Here is a 14,252-nt window from a genome sequence, read left to right on the forward strand (position 1 = left end):
TTCACTTAAGTAAGCATTTATTAGAGAATCCTTTAACATGAAATTATACAAATAAAGTTTGTATAAACACAAGTCCACATTGGGTCATAACATGAATGGCAAAAAGAAAGTAAAAACCATAAAAGAAAACTAGTCGGCCGCTATGTACAGTTGGACACAGTTGTGTCATACACTAAAAGTCTTTTACAAAACAGTCATTTCCTCTCATGAAGACCACCCTCCATTCACTCACGATGCGCTGCAAGATGGCTTTGTTGCAGTATCTCTACCTAAAAATCAAGACAAAATGTATGTCAGATCTGTGCAAGTTACTACAAGAATCGTTAAAAGGTCCATTTTCATGAACTGCTTTAAGTCTTCTATATATTCCTTTCTTCACTGTTAAAGATCATATGCATATTTATCAAGGTAACACAAAGAGGTTTTGTTACCCATCAGTAATTTATCTTCCCAAATATAGCCATTCAGCCCATTTAGGAAGCTGTTCCAGAACAACACACATCTGATTTATCAGGCTCTGGATCAGTTGGTTTTTTTTCCCCACTGAAACACTGCCAAAAGGGTTTCCCATTATTTGTTTATCCATCTAAACAACTGCTGTGCAAACACAAGTCAGGTCAATTTAGTTCAAACAGTCCACATGCATATGATCTTTAATGTCTTTCCAGATTTAAAAGTTCGTTTTGGTTTGCAGATTTCACTATTAGCTATAAAAAGAAAAAAGCAAGCATTAAATCTTAAAGAATGCACACTTAAAATGAGGTTCCACAATTGAAATACAACACTAAACAGAAGACCAAATGATTAAGCTGTAAAGGCATTTATGTACTTTAACTCCTGTAAAAAACCATTTAAGTTAAGACACTTAATCTCCAAAAAGATTAAAAAAAGAAGCCAAAGTCTGAAGTTTTCCACTTTAATCTTTACGCTGGTACATGAAGTTGGAAGAGACCATACCACAGGACAGCGTTTTCTGGTGTATGCCTTGCGCTCTGCCTGCAACGTGCGACCCCAGAGATAGACGTGGTCAGGGTGACACACGGCCTGCAATGAAGTTCCCGCTGGCGGGTACAAACAAGGTATAATGTCAGAGTTAGAAGACAACATTCTTGTTTTCCTTAAGTTGTACCCATTTCAGTACTTTACCTGTTAATACTTCTAATAAGTTTAATTATTCCTCTAGACCACCTGGTACACAACGCAAAACAGAAAAACTCTTATGTTTTTCTGAAGTACTAAAGAAGATAAAGTCACATTTTTACAAAGTTAAAGATCTATAGACACTGTAGGCAAAGCTGGTTTAAAAAAAAAAGTATTTTTTTAAGTTAACAAAAGCTTAATTAAAGGAAAAGTCATGCTAGGCAAGTTTTTACTCTTCATTTGTCTATTGATCTTTAAATTAGATTAGACATACTCAGAGTGGACCTTGCACTCATGTACACACCTGTTTCCTCAAGTACTAGGTACTGCTTTAGTACGGCTGGTAGTTGTTTTGGTGATTGCCGCCACCACGGGATGCCTTTCCGTATGTGCTTTGTTGACCTGCAGGTAACATGGGGAGGGGGGGGAAAACCACAACACCCAGAAGCATTAAAATTAACATCCAATTAACTCTGAAGGAGACTGTTCCCATACAGTACACCAACAGGGCTATTCCTTAGAGCTATGTGTTATGAGTTAGAGGTGTTACAGAACGAGTTGTAGGAGAGGCCCCTGTTTAAAGATGCATGCTACTATTATCTAGAATGAGATCAAAACCTACCACTGTAGGTGGTACACTTACCACTGTAATCTGTGTATCCTGGCCCATATCCGTAATTGGGATAGTTGTACCCAGAATAGTCATATCCTCCATAGCCACTGTAGCTTTGATCACTATAAGCGCTATTGTAGTTTCCATAGCCTTGATCATAGTAGTTATTAAATCCTTGATTCCAGTTTTGTCCCTGACCTAAAACCAAGTATAGCATTTATAAGCTACAGAACTTATTATTTCACTCCTCTCCTATGCCACTCCATCTAACTGTCTGTGGCAATCCTTCTATGCCAGAACTATTACCTGGAAGAATCCTCTTACCTTCCCAGGAAAAATAATTTTCTAAAAAGAATTGAGGCATCTTATTTGGCTATGAGAGATGGGTCATAAGATCTTTATTACCCACATTAGATAAAGACAGCAGGTAGTCCCACTCATAGAGCAGCCAGGAAAAAACAAAACACAACACAACACTGAAGGCATGCAGTACAGCAGCTCTGCTGTTTTTAACTTCCAATTTGGATCACTAATTGCCTGCACACGAAGTTACACCACAGAATCAGCTTTACTGCATTGTGTTGGTTGTAACTGCTTGACTTTTCAAGACTGAGATGCATTAACCTGTAACATAGCAGCTGATTGCTTCTCATCTATTTGCAAGGTGTAGCCAAGAGACTGTCTCCCTCTTTAACAAACAGCTCATGGTTTCTCACCCATGAGCCAACTAACTGTATCCCTTCCAATGAAAGGGTAACTGCACTATCCATTTAGCTATGCTGACAACTGTGGGTATACAAAAGCACCCTACATCCAGCTTGCCACTTCACCACTTGAATGCAAGCAGAGCAAAAAGATATTCTTCAGCTTCCACAAGCAATCACAACCACCAAAACACCATTTACTAACAGGCTACTTTTCACATTCAATTTAAACATGATATCTGCATGCATGCAGCCCGAAACCTGGAATATCTACAAACACTTACACATTTACATTAATTTCAACACTCAAAACACTCACCCCGTCCACGCCCCCTTCCACCTCCTCTTCCGCCAGCCGTGTTGCTTTTTCCTCCTTTCTGCTGCTGCTGCTGTTGCCTGTATACCTCTTTGGGCTGTGCTACTTTGATCTCACACTGTAAAGACAGAAGTTCTTTAACTGATCAAGAATTTCAAGACCATTTTGTGAGTTGCTTTCAGGGAAGCCTACAGAGATGGTCTATTTCACATGCTAAGAAGAGCTTCCATACCTTGCCTGAACCAATTTGATGGTATCTGCTTTCTAGTAACTTCTTTACTGGCTCTTCATCTGTATACGTGATAAAACAGAAGCCCCTCCTTTCGTTCGTCTTTGTGTCCATGGGAAGCTCAATGTTTTCAATCTGAAATCAAAAGCACCTATCAATAACGCATGAAATCTGTAAGCAACTTTTTAGGCTTCCAGAACCATTCAGCAGTCCAATGTCTACGCCGACTGCTTTTGACAGCTATAAATCAATCCCATTACACCACTATGGAATCACTAACACACACATAGTTTCAAGAGTCCCTAGTTTTATGTAAGCCTGAGCCAGCTCTCTCCTCACAAATTCTTCTGTCTTAAGACAGAGGCAACACTGCACTTGAAAACCGGAGCTGTTCTTATATGCCATTATACTATACCTCGCCAAAAGCACCAAAGTACTCTTTAATCTGTTCTTCAGATGTATCTGGACTCAGCCCACCAACAAACACTTTTTTTGGTGGCTCCTTCCCTTTTAAGGCTTTTGCCCTTTTAGGATCTATTAACTTCCCATCCAGTTTGTGTTCCTTCAGTTCCAACACCTAAGAAGCACACAAGGAAACAAAGTCTCAGATCACTACAGCGACACAGGCAGGCTTTGTGCCATCGCTCCACAAGAAATCCACCCACCTTCTCCACGCTGGCAGCGTCCTTGAAGAGCACGAACCCAAACCCCCTCGACCTGCCAGTGACCGGGTCTGTTTTAATCGTACAATCCACAACCTCGCCAAACCGAGAGAGATACTCTGTCAAGTCTTTCTTGCTGGTGTCCCAGCTGAGGCCTCCAATAAACATTTTCCTGAAACGCAAACAGTACATTCGAACACGCACAAACACGCGTGCGTACACACATACACACAGAGCTGGGTGCAAACGCACGCGTGGGGCACGGAGCGAGCCCGCTAACGGCCGCAGCAAGCCAAAGGCCATCAGGCGGCCCCGCCACCCGGCTCGACTGGCAGGGCCCGAGAGCCGCGCCCGCTCCTCCAGGCAGCGGGGGCAGCACCGGGGGAGCCGCAGCGGCCGGCCCGGCCCGGCCTCGCCGTGACACGTGGGCCGGGTCTGCGCGTCCCCCCCCGCCCCGAGCCCGCCAGCAGCGCACGCCCCCATAGGCTGGCGGTGACGTCACACGCCCTGACTGGCAGCCCCCACCCCACACAAACTGGGTCACCAGCCCGGGACACAAAGGCGGGCGCGGCCATTGGCGTGGGGGAGGCCCCGCCCCGCCAGGTCCCGCCCCCCCCCGAGCGCCCGAGCCGCCCCCCCCCCCCCCCCCGCCCCGCTCCCCCGCGCGGCCCAGGAGGGAGGGTGAGGGAGATGGAGGCGCGACCCCCCCCAGCTCTACCCGTCGTCCTGCTGGTTCTTGCTTGCGTTGATCTTGGAGCCCTCGGCGAACTCCTCCGGGCCGCCGCTCATCTCGGTCGCGTCCTCCATGGCAGGGCGAAGGCGGCGGGGCTGCTCAGGCGAGCGGCGGAGACGGCGGAGACCTGCGCGAGCGAGAAAATGGCGGCGGAAGAGATCCGGGCACCGCCTGCGCCGCCCTTATATACCCGCGCCGGCAGCCAATCAGCGCCGCCCTCTCGCCCCGCGCCGCAGTGCCCCTGGCGGTTTCCGGCGGGCCTGCAGCACCCGCCCGCCGCCGGGCGGCCGGCCCCCCCACACACCCCGGCCCCGGCCCCGGCCCCGGCCCCGACCCTGACCCTGGCCCCGGCCCCTCCTCCGTGTGCGGCGCCGGTACGCCCGTGCCCTGCCGCGGGGCCTGGAGTGCGGCGTGCAGCCGCCGCCGCCCGCCTCGCACCTCTGCGTACTCGGTGCCCCCCGCGCCCTTCCCGCCGCGGGCCCTGCGGCGAGGCGGCCGTCGCTGCCCTGGGCAGGCACGGGGAGACGGGGACAGGCGGGCCCCGGCGCCGGGGTTGGCGGGGGGGGGGTGGTGGTGGTGGTGGTGGTAACGTGCAACCCAGAAACCCCGTTCAGGAGGCGGGGCGGGCGCTCCGGAGGCGGGCACAGCCGGCGCGGCACTCCCCACCGCTGGGGTCCCGCTGCCGCCGCACTCACCTCCCGCGATCCGTGGCTGCACGGCACGGCCCGGCCCCGGCCCGGCCCGGCCCGGCCCCCCGCGCAGCCGCAGGGCGGAGCGCCCGCCGCCGCCGCCGCCGCCGCGCTCCGCCGGTGCGCCCCGCGCTCCACGTGCCGCCGCCGCCATGGGCGTGCTGCCGGTGCCGGCGGAGGTGCGCGCCATCCTGCTGGACATCGAGGGCACCACAACCCCCATCGCCTTCGTCCAGGTGAGACCCGGCGGGGCGGGCGGCAGCGGCCTCCCCACACGGCCGGGAGCCCCGCTGGCACCGCCGGTGGCGGGGGGGGGGGGGGGCTCCGTTAAGCATCGCCGTTACTATCGTGGTCCCACCCAGCCCTGGCAGCCCCGGGGGACACGCTGCGCCGGCCAGATTTCTGTGACTGCAAGCCCCCTTCGCTGGGAGGGCCCTCCCTACCGGGGGGGGCGGGAAGCGGCTCTCCCGGGGCTGCAGCCCGGCGGAGGGCAGGCCCGAGTTGCCTCCAGAAGCCTGAAACCGTGACACATTTTCCGTGTTTTTCTAAAAAAATGCTCACGACAAAATACGTCTCATTTTAGCGTGCGCCTGCCTCTTTTGCGGGCAGGAGAACGGGGAACTATTCAGATCCAGGGCAGTTCAGTAAATGGTTTTTTTCACGGATATAGGGCAGCTGGAGTGTGCTCGGCCTCCTTTAGGAAAAGCCCTCGAGCATCCCTGTTGCTCAGATGCCTGGAGATGCAGCACCTCACCCGAGTTTGCAGAGAGCCTGAAGTACTATATCGGGGTTATCCACTGCCTTTTCCCTTCAAAAAGGTGGTACAGTCAGATGCCTCCAGTGTCACCGGAGATGTATGTCCTTCCTCCAGCATGCACAGGACCAGTACAGGGGGAGGGTAGCACAGCACATCAAGTGTACACGAGGAGGACTGTACTAACAGTGAATATGTAGTGAGTGGTTTCCCTTGCCTAGGAGAAGGCTTAAGACTACTGAAAATTTTGGTTTAGGTGCAGAAGCCAGGGGACTGGGGAGTCTGCGAGGCCAGCAGGAGGCATCAGGACAAACACTGTAAATATGCTATTAAAATTTGCAGTTCTCCAGCCACTGTGGGTCCCTCCTCTCCAAGAGGTTTTGGTCCCTAACCAGGCTCCTGTGCTGCACAGGAGGGAGTAATTTGCTTGTATTTAAGACACCGAATGGAATTATCCCTGCTCCTGCCATTAACCTGTATTTCTCCATGAGACATTATAGCTTGTGGTGGATCTTTCTTGCTGATAGTTTACAAAGGTGCTTTGTGACCCACATGATGCATGGAGGAGTGAAGTCTCTTGCCAGGCTTTCTAGGTGTTTCTGCTAACACAGTTTAACAGATGAACAACATGACCTACATCTTTCCTGTCCATGTTCTTCCAGTGCTCTTGAAGAAACTTCAGGTCTAGATGGCATTACAGCTGCCTCCATCCCCTTGGTATCTTTCAATTTAAACACTTTGAACAGCTCAGATTTCTTACCAAACATCTAACAGAGCAATGAATTCGGTTATATCCACCTTGAATGCGTTTTGCTGTTGTGCAAATAACATGCAATATGCCTGAGATGGTTTCCTACTCAAAGTCTTTCTGTTGCAGGGAGGCCAAATGAGTTATGGTTCTCAATAAAACTCAGTTTGCTGGAAATCCTGAAAATGCTAGAAACAAGTTATTTCACTTGGACTTTCAGTTAACCTCCATAATTTCTATTTCCTTTTAAAAGGTCAACTGCTGGTTCTGCAGGCATTTTATTCTTTAATTAAAGGATTTTATTTAATCCTTTCTTTAGTATTAGAATTATTGAATATGCAAAGTAAGGAAATAGAATGAGCCAGTTGATGAGTAGATTAAGGAAAGATACCAGAAAAGAGAATATTTGGTGGCCCGTAGTTAGAGATCACCAAGTTTTCTCTTTTGCTGGGTCCACCCTGGCAGAGAAAAGTAGATGGTAGAGGAAAGATGTAATTTGATAAACTACATCCCCTGGGATTTGTCAGATCTCCTGTAAAAGAGCAGATTGTCACTGAACTTCGTGACAGTTTGCATGGACGTTGAGAGGAAAATTGACCCTACAAGTGCTAAGCGTGCTACGTGGGTGTCTACTGACAGTAAAAATACTACCCTTTCTATGCGGGGTTTAACGTTGCTGTGAGCAGTTGCAAAGGCTTAGGAGGGCTGTCGAGCTGTGTTTGCTGACGGCTGTTTCTCCATCCTGCCAAGCTGTGTTGGGGCAGCCACATCTGGGGCTGGACGTCTCCGAGGAGCCTGGCCATCTGACGGTGTGGTCCCAGAGAGATGGGAGCTGTGCACAGGCAGGCTTGGGTCTCCTGCTAGCCAAGATAAAAGAGAAGCGGGTGAACTTATAAAGGTCAGTAACAGCCCTGGTTAAACCTATTGAAGAGTTTGCAGGCACCAACTTTTGCTGAAAGCTGAGGTCTCGGAGATGGAAGTATTTCCCTGCAGGATGCCAGAAGTCTTTCTTCCACACAAACTTGTGGCCTTTTAAACTTAGTACATCATTGCCTGGGATCACTCCTGATGTCCATAAACCATCTGTCCCACTGGCTGTCCACCACTCCAGCTGTCACATGGGTGTCCCCTCTTGGACCACAGACTGATGGATTCGCCAATGGGCCAAGGCTTTTACCCTTTTAAAATCCACTGAAGCATGGAATACGTTGTGCTTTCGGAGCCTGTTTGGAAGTTTTTCTTTGCCAGCATGTGCTGGTTTTGGCTGAGATAGAGTTAATTTTCTTCATAGTAACTAGTATGGGGCTATGGTTTGGATTTGTACTGAAAACAGTGTTGATAATGCCGTAATGTTTTGGCTACTGCTGAGCAGTGCTCACACAGAGCCAAGGTCTTTTCTGCTCCTCACCCCACCCCACCAGCGAGGAGGCTGGAGGGGCACAAGAAGTTGGGAGGGGAGACGCAGCTGGGACAGCTGACCCCAACTGACCCAAGGGATATTCCAGACCATATGACGTCATGCTCAGCATATAAAGCTGGGGGAAGAAGGGGGAAGGGTGGGACATTCAGAGTTACGGTGTTTGTCTTCCCAAGTAACTGTTACATGTGATGGAGCCCTGCTTTCCTGGAGGTGGCTGAACACCTGCCTGCCCATGGGAAGTAGTGAATGAATTCCTTGTTTTGCTTTGCTTGTGTGTGCGGCTTTTGCTTTACCTATTAAACTGTCTTTACCTCAGCCCACAAGTTTCCTCACTTTTACCCTTCTGATTCTCTGCCCCATCCCAGGGTGAGGAAGGTGAGTGAGCAGCTGCGTGGTCCTTAGTTGCCAGCTGGGCTTAAACCACGACACAAGACAAGAGCACAAAACACTGCTTTTGGAAAGCAATTGGGGCCTTTTGACATCCAAGTTGAAGGGAAGTTAAACCAAGTCAGTGGGTTGGTTGCATCTCCCAGTGGATACTCTTTAATTTCCTCCATGATTTGAAAGATAGTTTGGAAGCAACTAAGCTCAAATAAAGGAAATGAGAGAGTAACTGGGGGTATTACAAGGCTATTGATTTCCCTAGACAAGATTGTGGTAATTTTCTAGGCATTTAAGAGATTTTCCTTTCCCCTAAATTTACATTGTTTTTAAAATATACAATGTGGAAAACGCAATATTGGAGTAATAGAAAATCAGGACCACCATTTTCTTAATTCAGTAACAAGTTAAAGGTGACATACAGTGAGGAGAAAAATATCTTTGGCCATTTTTTGAGGAGAGATGAGCTCAGGTTAGTTTCCTCCCATCTCCTCCCCATCCCAAATTTTTCCCAGTTAAGAAAAGCTCAGTTCTGTACCCGAAGGAAGGAGCTCCCTGCCCTTGCCTTTGTACTGAGGCTCTTCCCGCACCCAGAGATGCCATCACAGCAGCTGCTTGTGGCTTCTCAGTTGTGAAACACCACTAATGAGAGCAATTTGTAGTTATTTCTGGTTGCCCTTGGGAACTCTGGGAAGGTTTGTAATTCTCCTGTGGTACTTTTCCCTAACCCCATTTAATTTCATTTGCAAAACTGTCCTATGGAGCTTAGTGTCACTGGACTAGACTTTTCTTTTTAAAAAGGTCCTCTAGCTCTGGTGAGAAGTTGAGATGTGTTTTCAGAATGACCTTTGTTAGGACAAGCGCCCCATTAAAAATAGAGTAGTATAACTTGTCAGTTCAGAGTACGTACACAGTCAGCCTTGTACTCCTCAGCTGATGGGAACTTGGGGTCACTTCTGCCATTTGAGACATTTTTTGGCAAGCCAGGAAAAGTTATCACCCTCCTTTCCATCCTGGGATTTAAAAATTGCAGCTACATAAGCATTTGTGCAAAAAAATCCACCTGCACTAATCTTGGCCCAAGGTTGTCTCTGGCCTGTGAGCACGAAGACACCCTTGGCAGGCAGTTCCACAAGCTGCAGTACTGTAGGGGAAGCTCAAGTGTGAAAAATAACCAGACGCACCAGCATGTGCAAACAGTTGCTTTAAAAGTAAGTCAGCCTTACCTCTGCCACGTTAAAGGAGCTGCCTGTTTTTCTTGTGTGCTGCCAGGAGACCTTGTTCCCTTACATCAAAGACAACGTGAAGGAGTATCTGCGTGCTCACTGGGAGGAAGAGGAGTGCCAGCGGGATGTTGGACTTCTGAGGAAACAGGTTAAGTAACAGAGCTACACCGTGTCTCTCTGGGTTTTCATGGCATGCCTGAGACTTCAGGTCACTCGGACTCCCCCAGTCACCCAACACAAGCCCATATCTGTCTTTGCCCCCCATAGAGGCTGGTTGCCTTGACGTACTGATTGTTGTGTGTGGGGAAGGGCTAGTGCTTGGTAGGCAGCAGCTCAGCTGCTTCCCTCAGTTCGCCTTGGTTTTTACAACCCCTGAGCCGGCATTGAACCACAGCTTTTCAGCTTCGTGTCTGCACTGTGCTCTTCACTTGCTGAATCTGCCACCTGTGACTTCCAGGCACCTGTTTAGGAAGCAGCATTGAGAGATGGCAGAGTACTTGTACTGCACAGGGTAGTGTATCCTGCCTCTGTACGGGGACATGGCATCAGTTTGAGACCTGTGGCTGTCTGAAGCCAATAGATGCATTTGCTTCTTTGCCTTAATTTCAGTAATTAAATACTTAAGCAAGTATAATTCTCACTAGAGTATTCACAATACAGCTACAGTAGTGCTAATTGTTGGGTTTGGAAATACAATCCAAGCAAGTGTTTCTAGACGCTACTAAATTCTGAATTTCCCATTAAGAAAAGCATTCAAACAATGTTGTAACCCTTCATGTGAAGAGCAGTTGAAGCTGTGTCCTGCACAGAGGTGTGTTGATGCAGGTGTTAGACCCCTTTTCCTAAACTGAGATGTTGAGACCGCTCCACCTCTTCCCTCACCTCTTTTTTATCATGGATGATTTCCAGGCTCAGGAGGACTCCAGCTTGGACGGGGCTGTGCCGATCCCTTTGGAGAGTGGAAGTGGGGAAGAGGAGCTGGAGCGGGTCATCCAGGCGGTCGTAGACAACGTGCATTGGCAGATGTCTCTGGACAGGAAGACCACAGCACTGAAGCAGCTGCAGGGCCACATGTGGAGGGCAGCCTATGCTACCGGGCATGTCAAAGGAGAGTGAGTAATTGTGTGCCCTTTTCCCTGGGGCAGGTATGGGGTGCATCTTTCCTAGACGTCTGTTAGCAGAACAGCTGCATAAGCTATTCCTGGAAACAGCCCCATGTACAAATGCAAATAGGATTCTCCACCGAGGTGGAGAAGCCAATACGTTTACGTTCAGTCGTGGCTTAAGCCAGGCCACTGCTGTCGTGGAACCAACTACAGACACTTCAGTTCAAATTTGATCATGCAGTGAAACACAAATCCATTGAGCTTAATCTTTGGATCTAGGGAACCAAAAGCTTACAGTAATCTCAGTACCGACCAAGTTGTCTCAGTCCCCACTGGGAAGATGACAAGTGGGTGAGAGTGTTTCTCTTTAATCAGCAGGTATGTGCTGGGGAGCAGCCAGTTCTCCAGCCACCTGGGCAGGGTCTGTAAAGGAGATGGGTTCTGAGAAACAGAACAAGGTAATGGAGGTATGACACAGGGCGATTCGGCTCCCATGACCAATGGAATATTCGTCTGGGACCACTATCTTCTGCATTAAAAATTCAGAAAATGTCTCAATATATCTCTACAGAGATTTCTTGGTAAACCAAGAGACTGAGGCACAAGTATGAACTTCTTACAGTTCTCCATCTCACGTTTTTTTATCCCTGAATTGCACTCACATTTTGGAACAAACCTAAACAAGCTGGGGTTGCAGGGTCAGGTCCTTTCAGTTGTTTCCTCTTGCTTTGTCTCTTACCTGAGCGTTTCATGCCTTTCCACTTCTTTTTGTCTTCAGACTCCTCTTTATGTTTCAGCCACAACACAATGGCGCATAAGTAGGGACAACTGGAGTTAAGCTTGATCTTCTTATTTAGGTTGAAAGATACTTGGTTAAACTATGCATTTCAAGTTCCTAAGGAGGTAAAACAAACCCATAAGTTCACAGAGTGTTTTGCCAAAGGAAGAATGAGGAAGAAGAAAAAGAGCTCACAGAAAAATGTAAACATCCACCAGAGGAAGCAACAAAACCCAAAAGCAAGTCAAGAGGGACAGCCATCCTGTTGGTTTTCTTTTTAAAAATAGGGCTAATTGTCTTATAGTGGCCCCAAAACTGTGGAGCTAGCCTTGCTGCTTGGCAGCATCCAAGGAGTGAGATCTCTAAAGTCTCCCCCTCGCCCAACTGCATCTGGCACATCAGTGTCTGAAATCCAGGCACTGAACTCAGCACGTGAAAACATGAGGGTGGCTGGGAATTTCTGCAGGTGCTGTACAACTTCACAATATTTTCAGCTGACACCAGAGACATTTAATAACTATGAAAAAAAGTGAACTTTTTTTAAATACATAACATAACAAGGCCCTGAGCAGATGGCCAAGAAACTGGAGATGAAGAATGGGCCTGCTGATTGCTACAAGTCTGGAAAACTCAGTCCAAGACCTCCTTTTGCATCTATTTGGAGTCCTCTTTCTTCAGACGTTTAGATGCTCAGATCCCCTTTTTGGGGCAGTACCTTTGGTCCTTGGCCCAAGTTGCCACACAGAGCTGTGCAGGTGGGAAGGCTGCGATTTGGACTGGGATGAAAACTCAGTTCCCTGGGGATCACATCTCCTCCAGCTGCTCTCTCCATCCTTCTGCCATATCAAACTCAAACACCCTCCCTGCCCTTCCGAAGCTCTCTGTGGTCTTTCCTTATTAACCATCACATGTATTATTGAGGGACTTACTGTCAGCCTCATTTTGTCCCTCTTGAGCATCCTCTAGCCTGCAGTTCCCTCCAGTACATGGGTCACCTTGTAAATGTCCTTTGCATACAAAGAGCTTTTACATACATGTAAGTGCAGCACTGGAGAGGTCTAATGGTATAAATGAGAAGGGTATGAGGGAACCAACAGACACGTCTGGCAGCAGTTGCCTTGGCTTTGGTCCTCCTTCCCTCTTTCACAGCCCTCCCTGCTGATGGGCTTGTCTCCAGGTGGCTGCTACCTGGGTGTTAGATGGAATTCACATATTGAGACTCGTCAGCCCATTGCTAGACCAATGTCCTTCCCAGCACTCTGCAAGGCCAGAAGAATAAGGGGAGGGATGCTGCTGCCTAGTGAACGTGAGCTGGTTTACCTTCTGCGGTGCAGTTAAGCCAGGGACACATCTGGCCCACAGGTAGTACTGTATAACCTGACTGAGTCACTGAATAGAGTGGCTCTGACCTCAGTCCCTTAGGGGACACTCCTTTCCCGAGCTGTTGTCTAGCTTCAAACAGTTCATACAGTGCTGCTCATTTAGCTCCTGCAGCTGCAACCTCCTCTCAACTCCTCCCTACACATGGTCAGAGCCTGAACCTGTGGGATGGGTTTGCCCCATGTGGATGCAGCTTACAGCCATAGCTCTTACCAACAGGGAAATCTTTATAGCTTGCAAGGCAGGTGGGACTGCAAGAGCCTGTCTTCTATGTCCTCCCTCTTATTCCTCCCTCGCAGAGAAAAACATTGGGATGCCATTTTCCCCAACCTTTCCTCCCCTCTCCAAATTGAAGCGGCTGGAGAAACTCCTGCCAAATGTCTGAAACAGCTCATCAGAGCTGCTGTCTGCATAGCAGTCAATGAGCTGCTCAGTTGGGTGGAACCAAGAATATATCACCTGCTGCTGAAATAGACTCCCCTGTTGCAGAAGTCCTGAGCAGTTTGAGAATTAAGTCCCCTTTCAAACTAACGGGACAGCTGTCACAGTGCCTGACTAAAGGTGTCCCTCCAGGTGCCCCTGGGTTTGCCCTTACCTGCCCTGTTTTACTCCAGACTCTTCGAGGACGTGGTTCCAGCCATCCGGAAGTGGCGGGAAGCGGGGATGAAGGTCTATATCTACTCCTCGGGCAGCATTGAAGCCCAGAAGCTTTTGTTCGGATACTCTACAGAAGGTGATATCCTAGAGGTAGATAACCTTATTACCTTCTTTACAGCTTCTCCCTCTGCAGAGCACTTCCCTCCCACAACTGCCCTTGCTGTAGTGCTTCGTGAATAGAGTCTGGGACAGGACTCTAGGACAGGTGGGGCAGTGGGTTTAACCCACGGGAGTTAAGCTCAGCCAGTTGAGTATGCTGGCATGGCTGCATCGGCCCCCCTGTTACTGTGGTAGAAAGGAAAGGGGACACCTTCCTCAGGAGTGAGGGTTAGTCTTGCTCTTCAGGTGGCATCAGCAACTGCCTTTGCTTTTCGCTCTCTTTCAGCTCTTTGACGGCCACTTTGATACCAAAATAGGCCCCAAGGTAGAAAGTGAGAGCTACAGAAGGATTGCCGCCACTATTGGGTGCGCCACCAACAACATCCTCTTCCTGACGGATGTCCCTCGAGGTAGGTGGCCTGCCAGTCCTGCTGGCTCTCGCCTGCGCGAGGGAGGCAGGTGCTCCTTAAATGCATGCTGCTGACTTGTCACAAGCACCCCAGAAATGCTACAGTCCATGTTGCTTTGGTAGCATCCCCCTAGCTGCTGCCATCTCCTTCCTTACACATCCAGGCTCTCACACACCAGTGGGCTATCTGTGAGCAGCATTGCAATGA

At 49.1% G+C, this 14,252-nt stretch overlaps 2 protein-coding genes and 1 long non-coding RNA gene across 6 annotated transcripts in view; 1 reads left to right on the forward strand and 2 right to left on the reverse strand.

Annotated features, from left to right (window-relative positions):
• HNRNPDL (heterogeneous nuclear ribonucleoprotein D like) lies at positions 1 to 4,577 on the reverse strand. 2 transcript variants are annotated; one of them, XR_012651277.1, is made up of 9 exons: positions 4,383 to 4,577; positions 3,668 to 3,836; positions 3,418 to 3,579; positions 3,006 to 3,137; positions 2,777 to 2,891; positions 1,784 to 1,951; positions 1,445 to 1,542; positions 958 to 1,061; positions 1 to 269 (listed from the first exon to the last, which is right to left on the reverse strand). XR_012651277.1 is itself a non-coding variant. In XM_075033707.1 (8 exons), exons 1-7 carry the CDS (start codon positions 4,469 to 4,471, stop codon positions 1,472 to 1,474), a joined length of 906 nt encoding a protein of 301 aa, XP_074889808.1. In that variant the 5' UTR covers positions 4,472 to 4,576; the 3' UTR covers positions 1 to 269; positions 1,445 to 1,471. The 2 variants fall into 2 exon arrangements, 1 of the variants encoding a protein (XP_074889808.1); XM_075033707.1 differs by lacking the exon at positions 958 to 1,061 and having other exon boundaries at positions 4,383 to 4,576.
• Positions 4,541 to 14,252, forward strand: part of ENOPH1 (enolase-phosphatase 1) — a 12,857-nt gene continuing 3,145 nt past the window's right edge. Inside the window, exons 1-6 of one of the 2 annotated variants that reach the window (XM_075033636.1) lie at positions 4,541 to 5,322; positions 7,339 to 7,486; positions 9,662 to 9,763; positions 10,525 to 10,727; positions 13,494 to 13,626; positions 13,922 to 14,045. In XM_075033636.1, the coding sequence (XP_074889737.1) occupies positions 4,541 to 5,322; positions 7,339 to 7,486; positions 9,662 to 9,763; positions 10,525 to 10,727; positions 13,494 to 13,626; positions 13,922 to 14,045 (1,492 nt within the window). The remainder of the gene's footprint in view (positions 5,323 to 7,338; positions 7,487 to 9,661; positions 9,764 to 10,524; positions 10,728 to 13,493; positions 13,627 to 13,921; positions 14,046 to 14,252) is intronic. The other variant, XM_075033646.1, reaches the window with a different exon arrangement.
• LOC142033662 (uncharacterized) lies at positions 7,220 to 13,605 on the reverse strand. 2 transcript variants are annotated; one of them, XR_012651287.1, is made up of 5 exons: positions 13,475 to 13,605; positions 11,461 to 11,616; positions 10,498 to 10,644; positions 9,616 to 9,751; positions 7,220 to 7,448 (listed from the first exon to the last, which is right to left on the reverse strand). It is a non-coding gene; the product is annotated as an uncharacterized LOC142033662 (long non-coding RNA). The 2 variants fall into 2 exon arrangements; XR_012651286.1 differs by lacking the exon at positions 13,475 to 13,605 and having other exon boundaries at positions 11,461 to 11,742.

This window comes from Buteo buteo, chromosome 1, assembly GCF_964188355.1.
Source record: "Buteo buteo chromosome 1, bButBut1.hap1.1, whole genome shotgun sequence".
Taxonomy (NCBI): domain Eukaryota; kingdom Metazoa; phylum Chordata; class Aves; order Accipitriformes; family Accipitridae; genus Buteo; species Buteo buteo.